General features: G+C 41.1%; 1 protein-coding gene across 1 annotated transcript; it reads left to right on the top strand.

Moving 5' to 3' along the window:
• LOC117426242 (immunoglobulin-like and fibronectin type III domain-containing protein 1) lies at window positions 1-26,177 on the top strand. The gene is made up of 25 exons (XM_059003457.1): window positions 1-70; window positions 5,035-5,126; window positions 6,057-6,110; window positions 7,529-7,651; window positions 9,019-9,158; window positions 9,286-9,385; window positions 10,085-10,123; window positions 10,570-10,615; window positions 10,869-11,046; window positions 11,660-11,773; window positions 12,298-12,466; window positions 13,034-13,306; window positions 14,046-15,347; window positions 16,649-16,773; window positions 17,079-17,220; window positions 17,615-17,911; window positions 18,369-18,668; window positions 18,859-19,032; window positions 19,299-19,427; window positions 19,772-20,074; window positions 20,947-21,035; window positions 21,284-21,476; window positions 21,838-22,131; window positions 23,188-23,514; window positions 24,505-26,177. Exons 2-25 carry the CDS (start codon window positions 5,084-5,086, stop codon window positions 24,507-24,509), a joined length of 4,959 nt encoding a protein of 1,652 aa, XP_058859440.1. The 5' UTR covers window positions 1-70; window positions 5,035-5,083; the 3' UTR covers window positions 24,510-26,177.
• Window positions 26,178-27,004: the final 827 nt, after the last annotated feature.

The raw sequence follows: 27,004 nt of genomic DNA, 5'->3' as shown, positions 1-27,004 counted from the left end.
CTCAGATATCAGAGCCTGTCAGCAGCTGAGCAGGGGGAGCTGGGACTGAGAGAAGCCAGAGCTGAAGCAGGTAAGTGTCTCTCTCTCTCGCCTCCTTCCTTTATATGGCAGTGCTGGGGCAGAATTAGATGATAAACCTTTAGAGTGGAAATAAGCAATTTCCTTGATAAACTTTTTCTGTGGGACACATTTCTAAAAGATATTTTTATTTAAGTTATCTGCCCAATTTTTACATTTAAGCAGTGTAATGTTTTCCTCCTTTTTTAAAACAATATGAATGTTTTTTTTAAGTAGTATAAGATATGTTAATTTACCTGCTTCCACCTGAAGTTGTTTTTCTAATACCCCTTCTCCATGTATGAATGCAGGTATTTTCTTTAAAGATGTAGAACTCACATGCTTTGTGCCTTTAAAAATGTATCAGGAGAAAAAAAAATTAAAATAGGTGTTTGAAAGACCCTTCTTTGCACAGTAAATAAGCTAGAGCAACAAGTTACCTGCAATGTTTCAGGCACAGCAGCTTGCCGCTATGAAAATCAACACATTTGGATATGTAAGGGATATGGTTGCTGTGTGCTGCTGTACATACTGTTGAAGTGAAGAAGAAATTGCTTAGAGTCTCTACTCTGTTGTTTTGTATTTATTGTCCATTGCAGGTAATTGTTCATTTTTTTGGTTTAATAGTTACTAACCCTTGGGTCTTTTCCCTGTTTAACAATTTAATCTTCATGTTCTTTTGTAAGGTATTGTGTTTATTCAACAATATATTTAGCTGTTTGGCAAGATTCAGTGGCGACTGAGGATACATTGAAATGGCAGAGGCTAATCAAATTAATAGAACTTTCTAGAAACCTAGCACATGACTTAGTCCCCCTTAACATCTCTGAACTGGTAATTCTGCCTCTGTGTTGGCAGTAGATCAGTGTGTGGTTTGGGGGTGTTGCTCCAGCAGGGTGTATGCTGTCATGCAATGATATATGTGTCTCAGGTACTAATAGTTAGATACAGTTATGGCAGAAAGTCCCTTGCAGGAGGTATTGGTCTGACCCAAGCTTTAAGTCTAAACTCTTGTGTTCTTGGCTTGTCACCTTCTCAGCAATGGAGAATGATACACTATGTATCCCTGTTATTTGTTTAGGGTAAATCTGCTTGACATGTGAATGACATGCTGCTCCTGGGTTGGTCAATGGAGGCCTTAACATCTTTGTATGAAAACAGAACCCAGTTCAGGTCTTCTTTTTGCAGTGTAATTACAGTCTAAACCCCTTGTTATATGGAAATAATAATATCTTGCACACAACCTTTAGACTTTGGGTTGTTGTCCATTAGTATTGAGGATGTGATAATCGCTTGCAGCCATCATCTTCTCTTGATTAGTAACTTCCAAATGCATGTAGACCAGTCTATATTCTGGGCACATTTGCAACATTTTTTAAAGATGTGTGACATGGTGTGCTTTCACTTCCAGTGTCGTTGACCAGCATGCTCCCTTCTACTCTCCCAGCAGAGTCCATAGAGCAAAGACTCTAACTTGAACTTAAAGAATCCAAAACAGTTCATAACAATAGCATCACAGTACAGCCTGCAAGCATCTAGCAAATTAATTTAGCCACTGCAGTTGCGTTGCTCAGGAAAGCAAAACAAAAATGCAAACACTAAATAAAAGAGAACAACCATCATTTGGTACTTTTTCAACATGGGGTAATATGGAATCAAACTTTTCTGAATAAAATAAAATGTATGTATGTTTTTGGTGCTTGCCTTTTCTTTCATGGGCACTTAGTGCTGCCTCACAATTTTGACTGACTGTTTGACTGCCAACCCCCCTGGCGAGGCCAGTAATGCGGTAGAGGTAGGGGAGATAAACACAACTGCACTACACAGACTGCAAGGAGAGGTAGGTTCAAATGTACCTGGCTTGAGTACTATTGGTAGCTGACACTGATTGTAAGCTGACATGAATGTGGGCGTTACCTCCTTAGTCCAATGTCTGCTTGACGTTGGTGTTTTGGTTACATGGATATACTGTATCTGTCAATCAAGTGATCATTTTTGCAGGTGCATTAAGAATCTGAAACATACATTCTGCTGCTATGTTAATCTTGCTGTTACAATGCTGTTAGCATCATCTTTTACATGTTGTTATGGTGTAGCTATGCAATCATACATGGCTCCGGTTTCAATCGGTGGCCTTGCAATTTCCTTTTATGCTGGTGCATAAAACAGGTGTGGGCTGACAGGCATGGATACTGAAGATTAAAACTAAATCCAGGCAATTGACAGCTAATTTTGTGTTGGCGTCGTGAGAAAGGGTACACGCCTTGACCTTATTTTTAACCACATTTGACCAAACATGTGACCCAGCCAGGGGGGGATCAACAGATTTTCCTCTCTGAAATGGATAGTTACTCTGCAGTGATGGATCAGATTCCCTGGGCTCGCCCTCTGTCTGGTCTCCTATATCGGTGAGGCTACTCCAGCAGTGAGGTGTTGAGAGACTCAGTGGCGTAAGTGAATTGTAGATAATGTAGGAATATGTACATTACATGGGGTGGCATGTTGCACAATGCTTTCCAATTCCCACATACTGCAGTGATGCGCAAATGTGTTCCTTGAGGTAAAATGTTATATAGGTGCTGATCTAAAATGAGCTGATCCTCATGACAAGGGACTGTAATGATCCTCATGATAGGGGACTATACTGCCCGAAACCGCAGGAGGCAACTATAGTTCTTCCCGAGGGGCCTTTGGTTTCCCACTATGAACCAAGGTCTGCAGTCTATCTTTGTTTTATGAATCAGTCAAGAAAGTAATGCTTTTGAAGACCATAACTTTTTTTTTTTTTGCATAGAACTGTCCGTCTGACTTTCTCACTGCAGCATAGAATTCTCGGAGGAGTCCGTTCAGTTTGTTTGTTTCATTGGTAGAACTATAAATGTTTCAATGCAAAGATTGTCCTATTGCATTGAATCCTGTAGCAATTGTAATGTTAAATATTAAACATGTTTTCTGTTACGATTACACCACGTTTTATGCTTAGCATCCTATACAGTTCTATATAATACTATTAGATTTGAAACTATATTTTTTGTAAAGTGTAAAAAAATTGGGTTGAATTAAAAAAAAAAAAAAGAAATTAATAAATATTACCCATTTTTTAAAATGTTATGTTCATAGTGTAATTACATGGTAATAACTCATGCTCTTATTTATGTAAACTGTAGTTACTTTTTAAGTACATATGTAAGGAGTGTATAAACATTGTAACACCAGTAATTACATATGTTTTTGTTATTTTTGGTAGTTGGTGCTTCCTGTCATTGTTTTGAGGTCTATATTTTGATGTTCTCTCGTTCTGGCTCCCGTCCTAAAGGAATCCAATGTCTCCTGCTCCAAACAGCACAGAGGATTTAGTGGAGACCTCAGCAAGTCCAGAGTTTACTCAAAACATGTCAGCATTGGATTCTTTCAGTAGACATATTGCCTCAATTCAGAGGTGGGTGAGGCAGGCCAACAGATTCATGTCATTCACAGAGTGGAGGGGAAGACAAATTGTCATTAACTTTCATCGCCAATTGATATTTTATTCTGCAAGCCACACTGTAGGCCTCCTTCAGATTGAGATGGGTGTGAGGAACCAACACCTGAGATATCCATACCTGAAGGAGCTTGCAGCACACTCTGATGTATTTAGGATATGAATACATTTGGAGTTTTCTGTTCTTTACCATACACCATGTACAACATTATAATTATTAGACCACCCACATGATATATCGCAGGTGTCGGGGTCCAATAGAAATCCGCTATATATCGAGGACTGCGATATAGCGAGAGACCCATAGAAAAACAAATAGGCTAATAACAAATACTATACAACCACTCCCTCGTTTTATCGGAAGCGTCAGGGTCCAATAGAAATCCTCTATGCAACCCGCTTTTTCCCATTTTTCATATAAAAAGCAGCACACTGCTTTAATTCGTACTGTGGAGGGTAATTGCTTCTTATCAACTTAAGTCTCCAATTAATTTCACAAGTCTTCCTCTCCTTTCTCAAATGCACAAACCCGCTGCATTGAAAGAATCCATTCCCAATATAGGAGGCTTGTTGCTAGGGAGCTGACGTCACTGCCCTGCGACTTTTGCTAGTGCATTGCTGCCACAAGTGAACACCTTGTTGGCTAAAATAAATTTTTTATTTAATTTGCTTTGTGTAATTGTGCAATGCGTGTGTATGATTACAGTATGATATAAATGCTTTGTTTTTAATTTTTGTTTGTGATGTGCAGTACGAAATAAAACAAACAGTAATTCTAAGTGAAATTGCAAACCACTGATCTAGTGGGTTCCCAACTGCATACTGTATTTTCAGGTATTACCCAGCCCTGAAATGGGCAGTAGCTGTTTCTTGATTTGTCTCCAGTTCACTGTTCTTTGGTGACTGATATATAATACAGCTGCATTAGCTTTCTACCAAATTACTGCTGGTATACACATCTTAGACCAAACTCTACTTACACTTATTGTTTAAAGAGAGGTGGCCTCAATAAAGGGTCAGCAGGGTAAACATTTTTTCTTCCACGTATCACAAATCTAAGATGATAGTATTACAGAAACCTAAACAGGCAACAAACAGCCAAGGTGTCTGAGGGATCTCTTCAAATATGATACTGGCTTAAGGTTTTTGCAATAATACTTTGTGAATGGGGCCAACGCTGTGGTGTCTTCGATGCACTGAATCATGTTTCAGTGCTGCAAATAAAATACCTTTGCTTCCACCTACTGGCCATTAAGGGTAAAACTGAGATGAAAGTGACACACACTATCAAGCTGCATTCACAGGGCAATGTTAACTGACAGGTGAGCTGGTAATCAGCAGGAGTTGGGAACTGGGTACCCATATTTACTGGTTTATTACTGGTGCAGGTTTACAGTAGCTATTAACCGACTGTACACCCTCTGTCTCAATAAACAAGCCTGGAGTTGCAATGCCTGGGAATGGGTTTTAATAAAGCACAGGTGTATAACCCCCAGCTCCTGAAGAATAATCTATCCACTGAGTGTCCAGAACAGCTGGATCAAAATGAAGACATCAAAAGTGACAAATGGAACCGCCTCCGGGGAGGGTAAGAAAACATGACTTTTGTATTATTATTATTATTATTATTATTATTATTATTATTATTATTATTATTATTATTATTATTATTATTATTGTTTACAAATGAATTCCCTTATAAATGACTTATTTTCAAATCTATACACGATGGCCACTTTATCAGGATCTGTCAACCCGTGTGGGGCATGTTCTCCTGGTTTCGAATGTCACAGTTCACTTCAGCAATCGTTGCACATCAAGTGGCCTGATGGCGATGGCTGTGGCGCTGGAACTGACATCATGCGTCTACCACTAAAATCCCTGATCTCAATCCAATTGAGCGTGTTACACTCTGTAGCCCTTTTCCAAAATGTAACAAAAATACTATTTTGTATATACTAGTTTAGTTTTGCTTAGCACTGTCACTGAGCTTGTTGTTGCAGGCACCCGTCAGCACCCTATTTTTGTTTAGTTCACAGAGGAGAGATTGTGAAGCTTGTGTTCTGCAGCTGAAATGACCTTGAGTGAATAATAATCAAACTAATGGCTTAGAGTTTACTTAACATGTACCCTTTTAATATCGTGAGTTCTCCTGACTGGACCCTGGAGATTGATTGGTGCCAGCAGAAATCAGCAACTCTTTATTTTGCTGTAGTGTGGTTCTTGAAAAAAGATCTCGTGTCTGTCACAGTGTTGCTAATTCTAACAATATGGGGAGTTTTAAAAAGCCTTTGTTATGTCACTGCTTTAGACCTAACCTTTAAACAAGGGTGTGTCTGAGATGGGTAGGGGGGTCAGGGTAATTTAAACAATAATAATACTGCAAGAATATGCTGTCAAAATACTACCTTCTTGAGTTCCCTGCTTGTCAATGCCATACCATGCTTTTGCCATGTTTAACTGCTTTTCTCATGCTTCTTTCCACGTGCTTAAACCATGCTTTACGTGCTATGCTCAGAAGGCCATGTCACAATATTGAATTCACAAGCAAGCGGCCCCAGGAAGGCTAGAGGTAGGTGGCAAGTGTATAAAAGTGCCAGACTGAATCAATTCATTGCTTCTGTAGCGATGAAACATGAAGATACTGTAATGTCATGATGTTTTATTTTATACTTCTTTGTGTGTGTGTGTGTTTTTTTTAAACTGTCAAGAACCAATATACTAACACATGAAATGTTTTCATTGTCGTTAATGAGTGAATTGAGCGATAACCACAGAGCATACTGAGTGTACCAGGAGACAGTCTTCTGAGTGGATTAAATGAGAAAGAAAGTCAACATTTTCATGCTAGCGAGAGTGATGGTTGTCTCCAAGTACCCTTGACGAGTCCTCAAGTTATAGCTATTATATGACAAGTTGTTTGGTCTTTCCTTTTTTTTTGTTAAGGTGCTGGATTTTAATAATCAAAAAATTAAAATTAAAAAAATAGTCCACTATGCACTTGTCATATAATGTTCCTGTACTAACACATTCATTTTAATAAACCACCTGATCTCACTGGCAAAATATGATGAAATGGAAAGAACACATTATACACTGACTGGCCACTGACCTGCACATTATTCAAACCAGATTCAGGTGTTACTTCTCCAAGATTGAAGATCTTACGGATTTGGGCCACTGCAGTATAACTGCTACTTGTCACAATACATTGCTCTGCAGGCTTCGTCTGTTTATACCTGCTTGTGACTTGAATTTTGCTTTCTGGTGGTCGTTTTCTGCAAACATTGACACCTGGTAGTCTTGATGGACACGTTGGTCAATGCAGCCACTGCGTTGAGGGACAAACTGCTTGTATGGATGCCCACAATCATGTCCCTTGTGAAGTCACTGAGATCCTTTGGCTTACCAATATCTGTTGCTAAATAGTGCCACTCTCACACAGGTTAGAAGGTCTGGTGGGCATGTCACATGACCACCTACATTGGCATACTGTACATTGCTGACATAGAAAACGTTACTAACATTTTCAAATTTCACAAATGGTTCCAAGTTTTGCAGATGTTGTGGTTTTGTTCTCGTTCTTGCTCAATGCAACTGACTGCCATCTTGCTTTAAGGCACATGCTGTTTTGTTTCTTGTGACCTTTCAACTGTTGACCTCTGCCTATTCATGTAATAGTGTAGAAAAAGGTTGGGCTTTTGTTTTTTATTAGTTATAAAAATACTATTAAAAAAAAAGATGCCAAATAAAATAAGAGAAATGTTAGGAAGCTACAAAATTAAAATATGAGAATGGTATTCACTGATGAGACTTTCAAAAATAGATTAATGCACATGTAACTATATTTGCAGTATATATATATATATATATATATATATATATATATATATATATATATATATATATATATATATATATATATATATATTTGTATGCATGTCAATTTTTTTTAATGATTATTTGGACCATGTTTTTTAATTCTTCTAGCTGGCACTAAAAGGAAATCCAAAACAGCCGGGGTGATGATAACTCAGTTCACTGAAGATATCCCCAAAGGATGCAGCACGCCGGACTTTGAACGCAAACCCATCCCCTTAACAATACAAGAAGGTAAGATGAGTGATTGATCTAAAACCTCCAGGTAGTGGGGCTGGCTGACAATGGGGTGTGATGCGAAGGCTCAGCTCTGAGTAACTGTATACAAGACATTGTTCTGGAAGGATACGTTCCTCAATTATAACCACAATGCATTCATTTAATACAAACATACACATAATGGCTATCCCTGCAGCTTTAAGAAGTGTGCATAGCAGTCATCAAATGGCACATGCCTTAGTGTTCTGTGTAACACTGTATGCATTAAGTACTCTATGTACTGTGCAGAAGTGCAGTCTTACAGCACATTCTCTGATTTCCCCCTTGATAGGTATTTACATTGCAGATTACTATAGACAGAGCTGTGCACCGTCACAGTGGGTAATAAAGTAGATATAGGTGTCACTTGTAATGTGCACTTTGAAAGCTAAATTGATAGACATGAGATCACTTTTTACTGTCTTGGCTGGGTTTCAATACATGCTTGTGTGTGTATTTTTACATAGATACATATACATGTAGAAAGACAGATATAGATAGACTGGCCTTAGCACAGTTTACATCACAAAGCACTATAAAGAAAATAGATAGACATATCTCCTCCAGAAGGCATAGAATCAGAAAGATTCTGTTTTCAGTAATAATGCTATAGTATGCCAAACAACACCCTGTGACAAAAAATAAGCCAACAAGATGGATGAGGTATAGTGCTGACATCCCCGTGGCTGTAGTGAACCATTCCGGGCCATGTGACACATTAATATACATTCAAATGAGAGTCACAGTTGGGGTGCCTTTTAAAGAATGACACCACAAGTGTTAAATCAGCTATTCGCTTTTCTTAATCATTGTGTAGATGGGTAAATCCCAGGAGCAGCAGGTCTAAATGTGAACATCTGCAAGAGAGATGTTTGTGATATGTTGGATGACATCATAAATCAGAAGACAGAAGCTTGAGAGATGCATTGTCATTGAAAAGCCCCAAGCTATCTTTTACCACATTATTAATGGACGTCATCTGTCACCATTGTTATACATGTACTGTAAATACAACAAACAAGAAAAACCACTGTGTCCTCACTTCAGGATGTAGCCAACTCTGCCTTGGGGCCTCTTGTTTAATAAACAGGGGTGAAAGCTACATTCTCAAAGCTATTTCCTTCAAAATGTCATTCACACATTTTGTTTTTCTTAAAGGACAAAAAAAAATAATAATTATAATTCCAATTCTGAGCCTCTTTACAAGCCCCTAGATTAGTAGTTGTTTCTTTCAACGTGTTTTGAAGGCCTGGTTACCCTTCCAATGCTAACTGCAAAGTATCTCTTAGAGCTAGGCTTTATTTCTTGCAGTGACTTGTCTGTGTCCCTCTCCTCTTTCAAAGGTAAAACAGCCACATTTAAAGCAGTGCCCAGTGGGGAACCCAAGCCTGAGGTGACCTGGAGGAGGGCTAAGGGAGATATGGATGACCCTAAAAAGTTCAAATTCACTTACGACAAAGCCCTGAATGAGTACTGTTTACAGGTAAGAGAATAGCCATACATAATAAATGAAACCTAACAATGCTTAAAAGCACTATTACCATTCGCAGCTCCAGACTGATAGATCATTCCCGTGGTTTTTAATGACCTGGTCTTTAACTGCTCAACAGGTGATCAAAGCTAACGGAGACGATGCCGATACCTATAGATGCTATGCCAGCAATGAGTACGGAGAGGCGGTGTGCTCTGTGACGCTGATTATTATTGAACGTAAGTGGACCTGAGTGAAAGGAAACCCTTTTAACATCACAGTCACGCCTGTATAAAAAAAAGCATGCGTGTGTTTGATAAGTCTGCATTAGCGTGAGTGCAGGATCTGCTATTCTGTTCTAGTTACCTGCCATAGACATTTGTAATGTAGGCTAGATCAAAACTAGATGATCAGATCTAACTTTTGAAACGCTTAATTACATGTACTGTATCTATGGCAGGCAAATGTAACTAAAGAGCAGTTCCTAAACTCAAGTTAAAGCAGCTTAACAGATATATATATGTATATATATCATGTCACATACACATTATAAAGAAAAAAAAAACACTTAATATTAGCTGCTCATGTATAGTTTACTTTGAGCTGTGAACACAAGTTTTTGAAGATTCTGATCAATGTGAATTAAAGATTGCTAAATGACAAGCTTGGTTTCTTCTCACCCAAACTAAGCTGTATTAATAACAGTCAAAGTTGTTATAATAGTGGAAAACACTAGTGGAGGCTTTGAGTAAATTGTTGATGCTCATAACATAGATATATGCTGTAACTCCTGAATGTGTCTAAGACTTTTGCACAGCAGTGTATATTAACTATTAGAGGGACACTGCTATATTACACAGAGAAACTGCTGCTTTACCTCACCTCACCTCTCTTTCTTTCTTTCTTTCTTTCTTTCTTTCTTTCTTTCTTTCTTTCAGTTGGGCTTAAGAAGAAGACTAAACCCGAGACTAATAAAGGTGATTAGGATTGGTTGGAGAAACAGCGTGCATTATTATAAACAACATTTCCATAAATCTCTGCCATAGTAAAAATGGTACAAAATTATGAAACGACAAGACAAAATATTCATTTTAAAAACACCCTTTTTATGCCTTGGGATCTCAATGTCCTATATAAAATACAACAACAAAAAAAAACAGGTTAGCCTTATAATTAGAACCAAAGCCATTGTATTTATCTTGCTCTTAATTGTATTATTACTTGTACTGTGATTGTGTATTTTTGTTTACGACTGTAAGTTGCCCTGGATAAGGGCATCTGCTAAGAAATAAATAATAATAATGATATCTAGAGTAGGTTACCATCAGTGTAAAACCCACTAATGAATACTTTTCATGGACACAGATTAATTCATTTAAAAACTACTATGTCAAATGATCAGTAAAACTACACTTTTTTTCAGATGGAAGCAAGGACCCTACAGAGTTCAGAAAGCTGTTGAAGAAAACGTAAGTTGACTGTGGTCACATGATGTCATGTATCTGTTAGTGGTGGATTCAATCACAAAATACAGTATTGATGACATTAAAAACCCATTATAGGTACAATACCCCTTCAGTAAATTGTGACTCAGATAGATAGCTTGCGGTGAAAGTAGGGTGCTTTCTAGGTTTGAGATGTTCTACAATCCAGGTTTTAACAATGCACTGTGTTGCACCCTTTAGCCCTGGTCAGCCAGCCTCGTTCTATTCCTATTTGCAGGACTGGTGCCAGGGTCAAACAGGAGAAGATGTCAGAGGAAAAGATGTGGGAGCTCCTGATGAGTGCAGATAAGAAGGACTACGAGCGGATCTGCATGGAGTACGGCTACACAGACTTCCGCGGCATGCTCAAAAAACTGACACAGATGAAGAAGGAGAGAGAGGAAGAGCAGGCCAAGGTACTAGAGAGCTCCCCCAGCTGCCTGCTGTACGCAGAGCTTACAGAGAGAAGTCTACACAGAGAAACGTGTTGTTCATAAAGCATCCCCTATCCTCTAGTTTACGATATCCTTATTCTTTCTTTCTTTCTTTCTTTCTTTCTTTCTTTCTTTCTTGGAATAATGTATACTCTCTGGTGCAATTTACTTGTATTGAAGAACTGTACCAAACATATTAGTTATCGCAGTTATTGGTATACCAAAAAGATTAAAACTATTCTTTTACTTTTTTGGGGGGGGGAATAAGCCACTAAGACAACAGTAAGTTCCCATTGCCGGTCCCAATGGTAAGGTTCAATATTATACAGTAGCCCTGAATCATACATTGAATCAGACATACAACATACAAACATACAATCCATAGTAATTTAATTCCATCCTCAATCATAAACCATGAGGCTGGTTTCACAGATCCTGAGTAGCACTAATCTAAGACTACCTAATGTTACCTTAGATAATTAGGTTTACCTTCATGTCATCACTCATTCACTAACCTTTCTTTCCTGTATCAATCTCTAACATAATCACACATGTTCTCCCTTCCTCATCCCCTCTCTCCCTCTAACTCACCAAGTACATTGATGCCATCAGTAACCTAAGACATATCCAAGTAACCAGTGAAGGCTCGGCGGAGTTTGAAATTGAGATGGAGCTCAAAGATCTCAACAGCAGGATATTTCTGTACAAGGTGAGTTTGGAGCACCTGCATTGCTATTGAGGGGTCTGTACATCTTTCAACTTTTGCCTGAATCGGTGCTGCAGCAAATCATAGACCTGTGCTATATTTAGAGGTAATGGCATTGCTGTGGCATGTTCCAAGGCAAGAATAGAACTGGAGCATGAAAAAGCATGACACCCGGAGGCTATTTAAAGTTGTCTGTTTATGTACCTTTGTTGGCGTGAAACTAGCATTGTAGTCCTACGAAATTGTTAACTTTTTAAAGGATGGACTCAAGCATCCATTGGACGTGTTTAATCAGTAAGCAGTGGATTTGGAACAGGTGTCCTCAATTAGTGTAATCACTCAGCCTTGCTGTTCCATTATTGAGTAATAACAGCACAGCTGACCTCTATAGAAAACGATAGGAGAGCTGTGTCTGGTTGCTGTATAATCTAGCACACTGATACAGCCTGATGTCCATGCTCCGTTTGATTCAATAGTTGCCTCATGCCCAGGCTATGTCGGGGTCTTATAGGTGCTCTTTTTTACAGGATGGGGTCATGATTCCTTTCAGCACCGATATGGAGATGAAGCACAACCTGAAAAGGTGGGGCAAAAAGTACATCTTCTCTATCAACAGCCTAATGCCAGAAGATGCAGGGTTATACCAGGTGGACGTGGAGGATACCAATGTCTTCTCCACTAACCTGCCGACAAAGTGTAAGCAGAGCTTCCCTCCACATAGCAGCTTTCTGACATCGAAGCAAAAGACAAATCAGTCATAACTTCAAAATGCTCAATCAGAATTAAAACCGTAAGAAAGTGAACATTTCGGTTAGTGTCAAAACTAGTGCCTTCTTTAGAAATCATTAATCCAAAACAGTAGGGACCAAACCCTGTTTAGACTTGTCTCTACAACTGAATAACCTCTTGAAACATTACAACTGTACAGTGTGAAAATGTAGCTTAGTAAAATGAGCCAGTTTTGACATAGCAAATCAAATCCCTCAATATCCAGTAGGTGGCACTGAAGACGCTTGCAGGGAAAGCTAATCTGGTGTATTGAGTTATAAGGTCTTTGTTCCATAAAGACCAAGATGCTTATTTTTGTAATCCTTTGACTGCGTTACAATTGATGGTAATGCTGTGATCGGCTAAGGGTATCGCTGAGTTTTATTCATATCAATAAACTGCTATTGTTATGGTATAAGAATGGTATTTTCCAATCATTTATATACAGGTAAAAAGGGTGATGGTGAAACAGTACTGTTTTTAATTTGCTTGCAGTTATACCTGTGAACTTTGCGAGTCCTCTGAAGGAGGTGAAGTGCAAAGAGCGTGATGACGTCATGTTTGAGTGCATTATCACCCACCCCCTCCCCAGACTGGTCTGGATGTTCAAGAACAATCCCCTCGAGGCAGGGGAGAAGTTTCAGTTTGCAGTGTCGGAGGACAAGCTCACTCACAGGATGGTGGTGAAGGACGTCATGCCTGTAGACAAGGGTATCTACTCAGTGGCGGCTGGCATTCGTTCCTCTAGCGCCTGGCTCCTGGTGGAAAGTAAGTTGGCAACCATTCTGCTTTTTTATTGTACTGTTTGCCTTTGAAATTCCTAGACTACTGTTTAAGACCACTTCCTCAGTACAGTAGTGTTATTGCTGCTATTAGTTAATGCTTGTACAGGTCACAAAACCTCTGCTGCCACCTGCAAGCCAACCACACACAAATTGATCCTCATGGACATTTGGCTTTCCTTAAAGACGTGACAAATTGCTCCTTGGTTTTTGGTTTTACTGAACTTCAGATTTTGTATTTGGATCTTTTCATATAGCGTAAGTGCATATGCTTACCTCATTTCTCAGACACTTCATATTTGTTGTAAATCCTTGCACTTGCCAAACCCCGTTCCTTATCTCTATACCCATACATCACATTTCTGTTAAGCATACGTATCCACCATTCTGTATTTCCTGATCCAGATTTTCAGATGAATATTGCATAGAATGGTTTACCAAGTGAAGTTGTACAGCTAAACATGACAGACCAAACTGCCTCCTTAATGGTCTTTAAAGAGCAGTTTGCACCTTTTTATGTTAATCTTATAAATGATAAGTACAAAGAGGCTAGCTGAGGAAGTGACATCAGAAAAAATATCTGTCCTTTCGATGTCCAAGAACATAACACCATTTTCACTCCCATACACTTGCCTTTATCAACCACCATTTAATCTTCCTTTTTTCCCTCTCCTTCCTCTCCCTCCATCTGCTGCTGCGCTCACTCCAACCCTTCACTGGTTAAGCTGAAGAAAGTGTGGACCCGAGTATCCAAGGCAAGAAGAAGCCAAAAAAAGGCCAGGCGATTGATATAAATGCAGGGCTTACGAACCAGCCAGTCGATGGGAACCTTAATAACTTCTTGAAGTCTCTCGGGGATGGGTCTGGGTCTGGTGATGGTGCAGGGTTAGGGTCTGGGGGCCAGAATAGCACAGATGGACTAGATGACAGTGGCGGATTGAGAAAGGGGGGTGCTGGGATGGGTGGCAAAGGGGGTTTAGGAGACGGGCAAGGTGGTCAAGGAGGAATGGGAGATGGGAAAGGAGAAATGGGGGATGGGAAAGGAGGAATGGGGGGTGGGAAAGGAGGACTGGGGGGTGGGAAAGGAGGACAGGCAGGGTTAGGAGATGGACAGGGTGGCCTTGGAGGCAAGGTTGGGCAGGGGAGGCTAGGAGATGGAAAGGACGGCCTTGGAGGCAAGGGTGGGCAAGGGGGGCTAGGAGATGGAAAGGGCGGCCTTGGAGGCAAGGGTGGACAGGGGGGGCTAGGAGATGGACAGGGTGGCCTTGGAGGCAAGGGTGGACAAGTGGGGCTAGGAGATGGACAGGGTGGCCTTGGAGGCAAGGGTGGACAAGTGGGGCTAGGAGATGGACAGGGCGGGCTAGGAGATGGACAGGGCAGCCTTGGAGGGAAGGGTGGGCTAGGAGATGGACAGGGTGGCCTTGGAGGGAAGGATGGGAAGGGGGGGCTAGGAGATGGACAGGGCAGCCTTGGAGGGAAGGATGGGAAGGGGGGGCTAGGAGATGGACAGGGCAGCCTTGGAGACAAGGGTGGACAGGGGGGGCTAGGAGATGGAAAGGGTGGCCTTGGAGTCAAGGGTGGACAGGGGGGGCTAGGAGATGGACAGGGTGGCCTTGGAGTCAAGGGTGGACAGGGGGGGCTAGGAGATGGACAGGGTGGCCTTGGAGGCAAGGGTGGACAGGGGGGGCTAGGAGATGGACAGGGTGGCCTTGGAGGCAAGGGTGGGCAGGGGGGGCTAGGAGGCATTGGGGAAGGCTCAGGCGCAAATGCCAGGAGCGGGATGGGTGATGGTTCAGGCCTTGGCAAAGGAGGAGCTGGAGGTTTAGGTGTGGATGGAACAGGCTCTGGGCTGGATGGATCTGGGTTATCTGGAGATGGGACAGGCCAGGGTGGTCTTGGGGGGTCTGGAGGCTCTGGATCAGGAGGAAAGGATGGATCAGGCCTGGATGGCAGCAGACCTTCAGATGACCAGAACAGGAAAAACAGGCGAGCAGGACGCGGCCCACTGATTGAAGATACCATCACCGGTATGGATGCCACTGCTGCATGGAAACTGATTTGAGAAATCTTTTAAGGGTTTATAGAGACACTTCATGTACGGAAATGCTACTTTGTTTTAGTCAGTTGCTGCAAGTGTTAAAAACAAGCATAGGTTAGGGAAATTCAATTGGGGTTGCTTTTCTGCTACAGATTTTGCTGTATTACACTTATCTTTATTGGATTTCACTTTTTTGTAACTCTGCTATGCAAGTAATACAATAAATGGGTCATTCCATTTCTGTAAATTGTTTGGTTGTGTATGCATGCAGCACTTATGTGTAGCTATGGAGGTCAGTGAAGATAGCTGAGTGAACAAGCATGTAAATGAGTGACAGCTAAAATCCAAACAACATGTGAGTGAGCTGTAAAGGCAGAAGAACAAATGCATCGGAGAACAGAAGTTTACCAACTTACAAAGGCTTTCTTTACAACATGCTGTTTGTTTCAGAATCGTGGAAAAGATGTGCGGATTTACTATTTGCTGTATGAAGGACGCATCGCGTCGCAGCCCTTTTGACTGTGCAAAGTGGTTGCAACTGTTGTTCATACTTTAAATACAGACTGCATTCACAAAACTGGATGCATTTACATTTAAGAAGATGTGCTTGTACCTCTATACAAGAGGTTTAAACAATAAAAAGCGACGTCGTTGGTACACCCGTCCTCTCAAGCAACACAGAACTGGAAAGGGAGAATTTCAAACATTATTTAGAGAGATGCGGGTATGTGAGATATTTTAGGTATTTTAGAATGACAGATGAAAGGTTTGACGATCTGTTAAGGCTGTACGCCTTTCCAAAAAAGACTTTTTGCACATGGTTGGAGACCCTCAACTGTGACCAAAAATGTTCTGTCTTAAAAAAAAAACCCAAAAAAAACCTTTTACATTTTACAGAACTGTCTCTTTAGTCATAGTCACGCCCCCTTATTGACTCTCCGTTAAAACTACGTTATTTGGTGACCTTTCCATGAATTCTTGGTTCTTTGCCACACTTCGCCCGTGAAATGTACAAAAAATTACAGTACCAAAATCATAGCTTTACCAATGATTGACATGTGCACGGCTCTGATTCAAACGTGGGCAGGACCAATCAGGAGTGGGCGGAGTCATAGCACAAGTGGGTGCTATTGGTCAGAAATTTATGTTAACAGAACTTCTGGTTATGGCGCCTTTCTATGCGACCCGACTCCCACTCCTCCTCTCCTGAGGAGGTAGATTGCTTGATGGTTTAAGCAAGCACTTTTTGCCAGAAATCATTTCTAATTGTAGTTTTCCCTTGATCTATAGAGCCGGTGGCCCATTTCACCAGAGGGCTTTTTGATATCCAAGCTCGAAAGGGCCACTCAGCCGAGCTGGCTTGTACTTTGAGCAATGCAGAGTCAGATGGTACTTGGTTTAAAGATGGTGTAAAAGTAAGTCCTAACCTGATAATGAAGCAGTAAGCTTCACAATTAAAACAAGCTTTAATAACATTTATTTTAAAGTTTATTCCGCACCTTCTGTTTACCTTTTTTTTTAGATGTTACAAGTTTTTGGATGGTTCTGTCTTTCCAATATTGGGTTTTGTTCATTTGTTTCTAATATCAAACTACAGTAGAACCATTGCAGAAATATCATAAAACAGGGATTGGTAAAAAGGGCATCACAACCCAGTTATTTGTTTAAAATGGAAACTGACCGTCTTTGTGTGTGTGTGTGTGTGTGTGTGTGTGTCCAGCTGCAGTCCTGTGAAGGGTTGACCATCTGTAAAGACGGCTCCGCCCACAAGCTGGTCTTCTCTAACGTCCAAGACTCAGACGCGGGAAAGTATCGCTTTGAGGCTGAGGGACACAAAACTGAATCACATGTCGTTGTGGCAGGTATGTCAGCCTACCTATCTATCTCTTACATTATTATGTGTGCTGGATAACATGTTTTATATATTGTATATACTGTGAAGCTTATTGTCAAGATCGTGGAATCAAATGATTGCATGTATGTGTGTTTGTATGACCCATAAACCAGACATTTTGACTCTGTAGTTTGGCCGATCTAATTTAAAAAACTAAGGCAGTAAGAATATTTAATAGTCTCTCCCTTGCATCTGTGCTCTTAAATTATAAATAGTCAGAATGGATGAAGGCAGAAACAGTTGATATTTTGATTATCTTGACATCTAGAGTGTGTTGGTTTTTAAAACGCCCTGGACTGCTTGTTCATGAAGGATGTTTTATAAATGGGACTGGTATGGTTTGGTTTCTTGTTGCCCTTCAGACCCTCCGGAGATTGACATGGAAGAGCTGGCTCGACTGGCAAAGGAGCCCCTGGTGGTGAAGGCGGGGCAAAATGCTGTGATCAAGGTGCCTTTTGGGGGCCGGCCACCCATCAAGGTGTCCTGGTACAAGGACGCAGACGAGCTGTCAGAAGACAACCGCACAGTCGTGGAGAAGGGGCCCAACCACACCCGCCTGCTCATCGGCAAGTGCCAGCGCAAGGACTCTGGCGAGCTCAGACTCAAGCTGAAGAATGAAAGTGGCACCATTGAGGCTGTCACTAAGCTCATTGTCCTAGGTAAGGGCTGCATCCAGGACACTGTTCAAGGGATCTTCAATTTGACTTAATACAGAAAGTACAAAGGCCATATTTTGTGTTTACTCCTGCCTACAAGGAGAAAAACACTTGCTAATTTTACAAAACCAGAAACAAAGTGCTCGGTTATATAATTCAAGGTCTCTTAAAAACTTTCAAGTGGTTTGCTTTGGACAGAGATACTGGACAGATACTTTACAAGTGAATGTATCGGCTGGAAAATAAAGGGCTGATAAAACAATCAAATGTCCCGCACTGTACTCCATTGGAAAGCCCATAAGAAACTAGATTAATATCTGCAAGCATTTTGTTTGTATGTGACAGTGCTGGTGCACAACTGAAGGAGCGCAGGTTGTCCCCTGGAACCAAAACAAGATGTTACACCTCACAGGACTGTGTTAGAAAATCTTAAATTAGAAGACATTTGCCTCTCTTTCAGACAAGCCTTCGCCCCCCCAGGGCCCAGTGGAAGTGCTGGACAGCTCCGCTAATCGCATCGAGATCAAATGGCGGCCCCCTCGGGACAACGGCGGGAAACCCATTGAGAAGTATACCCTGGAGAGGCAGCAGGTGGGACGCAACACCTGGATGAAGATGGGCGAAGTCCCTGGTGACACGACCACCTTCGCCACAGACAAGGTGGAGCACGGCAAGAAATACTGCTTCCGAATTCAGGCCACCAGCACTGAGGGGATCAGCGATGTCCTGGAGACTGACGACATCACTGCCGGGACCAAAGGTGAGTCTATCCGCCTGCAAGGGTCCCAGTCACACTGTGCTCCCCGGGTATGATGACCTAGAATATGTTCATCCATATTTCAAACAACAACTGCAATTAGTTTTGTATTTTCTGTTAAGAATTAGCTCCTGTCTGTCAGTAAAGATATCAATGCTAGGGAACACTAATGCTTTTATCGTCTCTCTCTTAGCCTTCCCCGGACCTCCTGCCCCACCGAAGGTAGTTGCTACCTCTTGCAAATCTATCACTCTGTCCTGGTCTCCCCCGCACAACACCGGAGGCTCCCGAATTGCTTGCTACATCCTGGAAAAGCGGAAAAAGGGGAGCAGCATCTGGTCAGCTGCCACAGATGAGCCCATTAAAGGTCACTGATAATGTACTGTGGTCACTGCACAACATCAGTATAGAGAAAGAGAGAACTGCACACTCCAAAATATCTTGAATTCATAAAAACATGTCACCATCTACCATGCAACTGATAAAATATAGTAGACACGATTTTCATGCACCAATTAGTTAAGGGTTCTAACACAGTATAGTGTATGTGTACAGTTTACTATCAACATTGTGCAACTGTGTATAATGTACTGTGGTACTACAACAAAAGGCTACTTTGGGTCTGTATTGCAGGCTTGAAGCACACAGTGATTGATGTTGTGGAAGGGTTGCAGTATGAGTTCCGCGTGGCAGCGGTCAATGTCTCTGGGACGGGCGAGCCCAGCGTCCCCTCTGACTTTGCCTTTGCCCGGGACCCCATGAGTAAGTATCAATAGACTACTTTCCAGCTCCTATAATCAATAACCCCAGCGTAGTAACTACGTTTTTTTTATCACTTTCTGACCGTTAAACTGGAAAGTAAGGCTGCTCTATTTTACGTTACCTTCGAAGTTCATCATTTAAGAAAACTTGGCAGTAAAAACTGATTTTAATCACATCCCAGATACCACAGTGGTGTTAGGGGATGTTCTCCAGGAAATCACTATATTTTTAGTTCTAACTGCTGAAAGGCAAAAATAATAACAAAAGTATATACAAATTTGAAAGCTATTTAAAATGTGTAGTATAAGAGCCCTGAACAGCAGTTTGTGTGTACTTGGTTTCAGAGCCACCAGGCACGGTGAAAGACTTCAAAGTGACCGACTCGACATACAGCACCCTGTCTCTGTCCTGGACCAAGCCCAGCACCGATGAGGGCGATGAGGCTAAGGGCTACTATGTGGAAGTGAAGCCTGAGGACAGTGGCACCTGGCTGCGTTACAACTCGTCTCCCACCAACACCACCTCATACACCCTCAAGGGGCTCAAGTCCATGCAGATTTACTTTGTGCGGGTGATTGGTGTCAATGACGGAGGGCTAGGGGAGCCCAAAGAACTGGATAACTACATCCTTGCTATGCCACCACCAGGTGAGTGTGGATTCACACACACACACACACACACACACACACACACACTAGAATCCACCTTCCACACTGGATCAATCAAGACATGAATTCCTGTATTTAACAAGGTCAAACTTTTGATTAAAGGTTTATTATTTCCAGTAGCCAAGAACACTCATAAGCTGCAACAGAATTAATTATAATGGAAAGTGGCATAGCAATTCACTCGCCTTTATATCTTAACCAGCCAGGTACTCTATCTCCTGTAAAATTCCATCCCTTTTTTCTGAATGTTACTATTTATTCTATATTCAATTTTGTATTCTGAATATTAGCTATTAAACTGGAACAATGCCCAGCGAATATCAGCTTATTTTTTTTGTTCTTAAGGATTGGCATACAGAACCGAATAACATGCAGTATATTATATATGCCATAAAACATGTAATAAGGTACCAGGCACACCAAGAGAGCAGCGCCACACAGTATGGGTTCAGAATAATATCCATAAGGAAGCTTCTACAGGGGGTTAAATAAGATCTATGGCAAATCTTGAAATTAATTAACCAGTGATTAGGGTTTTTTGAAGCTCCAAATATGTTGTCCCAAACTGCTTCCCAATCAATTGGTCTATCAACTATAGCCAAATCTCTTTCCCATAAAGCAGTTAAGGCCAAAGACTTGTAAGAGGCTTTAAGTAAATGCAAATAAATCTCAGAGACTATCCCCCTAGAAGATCATAGGGTGTAGTTGTAGTTTGGATCCCCAGGGTACCCCATAAGCTCACAGGGCAGATCAAAGTCTTTTTAGATGGAATATCAGCTTATTTGTTTCAATAATTAGGAGAATTCTCTATCAGGTGCCCTTGTGAGTCTCTCTCTGTCTGCCTCTTTCAGTGAGACCGTGCTTCCACAATGAATCCAGCCTCAAGAGCTTCATGGCGGTAAAGGCAGGCAACACTATTCGGGTTAACATTAACTTCGAGGTGAGGCACCGCACACAACAGAACACATGCTTAGCCTGGCACGGGACAAGCATGCAAAGAATACTGCAATGGGGACCACATTTTCAATTCATCTACATGTCAACTTACTGTACATCCCATTCCTGGAATCTGACCACAAAATGAAGTGCAGTGCATGCTCATCCTTTCCTTAAAATTTTGAGGTCTGGCTTAAATGGCTTAAATTGCAGGAGATTTGAAGTGGTGATGTACGCTGGTGTGTCCCACAGGCCTCCCCGATTCCAGACGTGATCTGGCTGAAAGATGGCTCTTCCTTGTCCAAGCGAGCCACGATCACCAACGCAGATGGACTGTCCCAGCTCCTGATCCCCACATCCGAGCGCTCCGACTCAGGGGTCTACACCATCATGGTTAAGAACTACTTCGGCCAGGAGTGCTTCAGCTTTGAGATTTGCGTTACAGGTACTGCAACACCCTGCTGTAACAATCACTACCGTTACATGTTTTACTTGTTATCAGACACAAAAAACAACTAGACATCAGGAAGCAGTGCTACTGTGATATTTTAATAATGCACTTAAATTGTACATATCCCACTTTCAAGTAAATGAAACAAGCAAAGCACCAACAGATTTTCAAAAAAAGGCACTAGTGAGCAGGTCATCATTAAGGATAACTGAGTAGATACAATACTTAGGGTCATCACTGTATGCAATGGAATTGTTGTACGCAGAGCCAGTCAAAGTCGCAGTCTCTGTGTGGATCTGGTTGATGGTGTAGCCATGCAGGAGAGTGTTAAAGCATTGCTCTGTGTTTTATGTAGACGACCCAAAGCCTCCAGGTCCGGTTGAGCTGGATGAGAAGGTCCCGGGCACGGTGACAATATCCTGGGAGCCCTCTCCAGATGAAAAGCGGGATGAGCGGCTGCACTACCTGGTGATGAAGCGGGATTCCAGCAAACCGTCCTGGCACACGGTGGCAGACAACATCTTCAACAACAAGTTCACAGCGGTCATCGTGAGCGGCCGCCAGTATTACTTCAGGGTCTTTGCCAAGAACGACATGGGCATCAGCAAAGCCTCCGACTCCCCGGCCTGGGGCATCACCAAGCAAAAAGGTCAGGACTTAATAACAAATCAAGTGTCTTTTTTCAACGTCAACTTGAAACGTCAGTCCTCTAAACTAAGAAGTTGTATTTAGACTACGTTTGCGATGCTTCTGCTGCTTCCTTGTGCAGTTTACCTGAACTTCTGTGCATTAGGTTTTGACAGTACGTCAGTAAAAGATGTGAGTAGCAAATTGACAGTTATTCCTGTATGCTTGCGATAGACAAGCAACCATTCTGTACCTTCACCTACAGCCAATCATATAAGTCACAAGGTTTATGGAGCATCAGCAAATCATTTGCAGATCTCCTCAGAATATGCTCTGCAAGAAATTCCCCAAAGGAAAAACCTCAAACTGCTATAAGAAGTCTGCTCCCCCATACTATATTCAGTTGGTTACACAGTATTTTTTCTCCCTATACCCCAAACAACTTAATTGTGCATCCCTAGTAAAGGTACCATCTAGCATCAAGTCAAAAGCGAATTTCCTCTTTGATCGCTCGCATGCAGTCTGTAGAAAAAGGGAATGTCAAAGTTTAGAGAAAGTCTCCTTTATCCAGTAGAGATCCCCAGCCCAGCACAAAGGTATTACAGTATATACTTTAATCTGGTAGGGTATCATCTGACAAAATGATTATCACAGCATTTTGCAGACATATGCTTTAACATCTGATTAGTCAATACACCCTGCCACAAAGATTGTGATGAAAAGCACAATGTGGCCACCACAGTAACAAGGAGATCAATGGGACTGAAACGTAAAAACAAGGCTTCCAATCAGCTATGTAATAAGGGTAAGTCATGATAAGTTATTAGATATCATTTTAATCCTAAGAAAAGATGAATAACCCAAGCGTACTGGACGTGTAGCCAAGTAACAAATAGCCTGCCAGCATCCTTTCTTCTTTGCATTCGACTGGAGTCACTAAAGTTCAATTTAATTAAAGTAAAAATACTAATGAATAAATTAACAGCAGGGTATGACATACTGAAACATCTGTCATACATGCTGCCGACCCATAAGCTATTCTGGGCAACCACCGTTTTTTTGTCTTGCTTGATTTCAGAAAAATTTACAGTGAAGATGCCCAACTACAAGCAGACTGATCCAAGGCAGGCCCCAAAGTTTACCGTACGGCTGAAGAACCACACAGTGCCGCGTGGGTACCCGTGCAACATGAGCTGTGCCGTGAAGGGCAACCCAGCACCAATTGTCACCTGGTATCGCAACAACATCAGCATCATGGAGAACGCGCAGTACTACACTTCAAACGTCTACGGAGTCTGCTCCATGCTTATCACCAACGTCAGCCCCAAAGACAGTGGCGAATACAGCGCCATAGCTGAGAATTGCATGGGCAGAGCTGAGTGCACCACCAGACTCAACGTTACAGGTAACTTCACCATACTTACATCTTACTTCACATTAAAAACTACAGCTATGGCCAAATGTTTTGCATCACCCTATAGAATTAACACATTTTGCTTCATAAAGTCGAATGAAACCTGTTGAATAATGTTAACATATTGTATTACATATCGCTTTGTAGTTTTCCACATACTTAACGAAAAACTGACAATAATTGAAAAATGGGACATTTCAAAATCTAACATGAAATACTGTACTACTATTATGGCTTCTGGTAATCCTATAATTCTAGGTAATGCAAAACTTTGGCCATAGCTGTAGACTTGTAGGTGACTTTACTGTAGAAACACTTGACTTACTGTCACAGGCAACTTCACTGTAGAAAAGCCTGACCACCAACCAGCTTCACACAAGGCACACTAACTGCACCTTACAGTGTCAGACATCACTGCAACTTAAACAAGCGCTCCTTAAAAATATGCATCTAAAATAGATTCTTCAGTCCTTAAAAGAAATGGTTTGTAATGATAATGTATCTCCCGGCAATTTATAATACATAAATACATACATATTTATTTTGTGGTATAGTTTCATTTTACAGCACATTATTCTGTGCACAAGCTTGCTACCTGACGCACCTACTGTTTAGATGTTTTCTTGTTTGATGTTTGTTTCTATGAAAGATATTTTAAGGCTAACAACATGAACACCTTGTTTAATTGATTTGAAAACGTGCATCATCATTGAGGGAATGAAAAAAAAAATCAGACCGCTATAGCAAAGAATTCCTGGTATTAATATCAAATTAATTTGAGAGCACACATTGGCATGATTTAACCTGTTATTTATGTTCTTACACAGGTTAAAATGAGAAAATAAATCTTGCTTTTCTTTACTTTACCATAATGTTTTTAACAGTGCATTAAAACGTATTCTTGCCGAAACAGCCCTCAAATGCAATGACATGTATCCGCTACCTATATCCTAACTGTATCGTTTTCTTCTCTTCTTTCAGAATAAAACTGCAGCAGTACGGTAGAGAACTGGTCTGCTTCCTTTCTGCGCTCTCTTTTCTAACTATACCATTTCCCGAAATTCCTGCAAAGCTTTAGTTTTCTGTAGAAAGAAGTAATCAACTAAATGCAAATGATTTATGTATATATTTTAACACTTGCTCATGTGTGATACTGTATGTACAATGTAATAAAATTATGAATTAGCCATGCATGTGTTGGAGGCGTGTGAAGTTTGGTTGCAGATGAGACAGATTTCAATTGGCACCATCTGTGCACGATAAGTATATGATGAAGTATTTACAAGCTGATGAGTTCTCAATAGTTAGGTATTTCGTGCATACAGGAAATCTCTTGCAAGAGACTATTCAAAATCTGCGTGCCTTACTGCAGTTGCTTTCTAGCATTAAATGCATGACTAAATTGTATTTTTTTAACTTTACATTTATGAAAATGTGCACATAAATTGTGCAAAATGAGAATAATTTGGAGATCTACAATGATCATGAACCATTTATGGATTTTTTCAGGTTTTACCTTTTTGACTCACAAGGAATAAAGTTAACAGGTTCTTACTCTGACTAGATACCAGAACTAAACCTTAGATGAGTCTGACACTGTACCTTGGCACATGCAAGTTCAGTTCTATGCATATGTTTCCACTGTACTCTCTGTGGACACTTTTGGCTATTTGCACTGCTGGCTTCAGTAGTGGAGATGGCGTTTGGGGCTCCAGGTAGGTGAACAGTAAACCAGGGGCACCACAAGCAAGTCTCTGGGCTGAGCCATGGTATCTAGAAAACAGTCTTTTGCTTCAAGTTTTAAACACCTGGTATGATTGTCTTTACCTTTTGTTACATACCCATCAAAACATACATGTAAAGTGCTGATTTAGGGGTCCCCGAGTGGCTCACCTGGTAGAAGCACAGCCATGTGGTGCGCAGGGTGAATCATACAACGCAGGTTCACGTCTTCGCTGGGGACTCCGAAGCGAGCGTCGCATTGGCTCTGGCGATCCCGTGGGTTAGGGAGGTAAAACCTGCAGGGACTGGTTCTCCTCATCGTTCTACAGCAAACACTGCTGGCAGCCGCCCAGTGTGCTCCGAGCGGACACCTGCAGGGCTGGCCTTTGTCCTCCAGAGGTCAGTAGCTCGCTAACATTCGCTCTCGAGTTTCTGAGTGAAACAGGAAGCTGGCTTGGTTGTGGGATCGGAGGACGCCAACTGAATCGTTGTGTCTCCTAAGCCATGTGGAGAATTGCTGCGGTGAGGAGAAAAGCGACTGAGCATTCCAAATTTGGAGAAAATCGGAGGAAAAATTATAATTGGACACACTAAATTTAAAAAAAAGAAAGTGCTGATTTAACCACTATAGCGGAAATTGCAAACAAATATTTTTAAATATGCTTTGAGTTTTCATATAATATCAGAATGAATTTCTTTTGAAATTAATTGTGTTGTGTACAATATTTTGCTCACCTTTTTACGTAGTTAATTTATTAATGTATGTAATTTTATTTATTTTTAGGAGCAGTTGATCTAGAATAGATTCCATCAGATTGCATCCCTGTTTTCTGTTTTTGTGCAGTGCCTGACAGCTGGAGTGACGCTTCTGATTGTTAAACTTGGATGTTAATGAATTAAACAACGGTACATCGATGACTTATCAGTGCAAATTGCATCATGTGTCTTGATTCAAAGTTTACAAAAAAAATATTAAAATAAAAAAACTGTGCCTGTTCTATTTGTAAACAGTGGATGCCCCCTTTGATGTTTCATGCACCTCGTTCCAAAAATAATAAAGTTAGCATCATTTCTTATTTGTGGGACACATATGTCCCTTGTACCTCCAAGGGTTAATGTGTAATTTGAGTGTCTTTAGGAAAACCATCAGTATTATTATTTAGCAGACGCCTTTATCCAAGGCAACTTACAGAGACTAGAGTGTGTGAACTATGCATCAGCTGCAGAGTCACTTACAACTATGTCTCACCTGAAAGACAGAGCACAAGGAGGTTAAGTGACTTGCTCAAGGTCACACAATGAGTCAGCGGCTGGGGTGGGATTTGAACCGGGGACCTCCTGGTTACAAGCACTTTTCTTTAACCACTGGACCACACAGCCAGTACATGTAAGTCTGGTAAATACACATGATATTTTAATGATTGAAACTGTGACAGCGTTTAGGTCCTCCAGTTTAGATAGTGTGTCAATATTTAATGATCAAGGGATGTGTAAATGATATGTATATGTTGTTACAGTAAGCTGTGTCAAAAAAGCAAAGGAAATATACCAAGTACAAAATATGAATAGATACCTTCCTCAAAGGAGGCACAACATTAGTGTACAGTGTCCTGATGACAACCTACCTTGTGCATTAAATACAAAATCGGTATGTGGTTATTTATTGATTTATACTATAAAACCTGATAGCACTGTCTAGCCTATTACAGTAAACACATAAGTATTGACGGGTTTAATAAAAAATATAAAAATAATCTGA

The sequence above is a fragment of the Acipenser ruthenus genome, chromosome 29 (assembly GCF_902713425.1).
Source record: "Acipenser ruthenus chromosome 29, fAciRut3.2 maternal haplotype, whole genome shotgun sequence".
Taxonomy (NCBI): Eukaryota; Metazoa; Chordata; class Actinopteri; order Acipenseriformes; family Acipenseridae; genus Acipenser; species Acipenser ruthenus.
The sequence above is the reverse complement of the archived record's forward strand: the minus strand, read 5'-3'. Positions and strand labels throughout refer to the sequence as shown.

What these genes read in the sequence shown, in the direction of transcription:
- LOC117426242 (XM_059003457.1), top strand. Translation starts at nt 5,084, where the DNA reads ATGAAGACATCAAAAGTGACAAATGGAACCGCCTCCGGGGAGG. An exon ending in GACGCTGATTATTATTGAAC is followed by an intron (nt 9,386 to 10,084) that starts GTAAGTGGACCT and finishes TCTTTCTTTCAG; the next exon opens with TTGGGCTTAAGAAGAAGACT. An exon ending in CATCACTGCCGGGACCAAAG is followed by an intron (nt 18,669 to 18,858) that starts GTGAGTCTATCC and finishes TCTCTCTCTTAG; the next exon opens with CCTTCCCCGGACCTCCTGCC.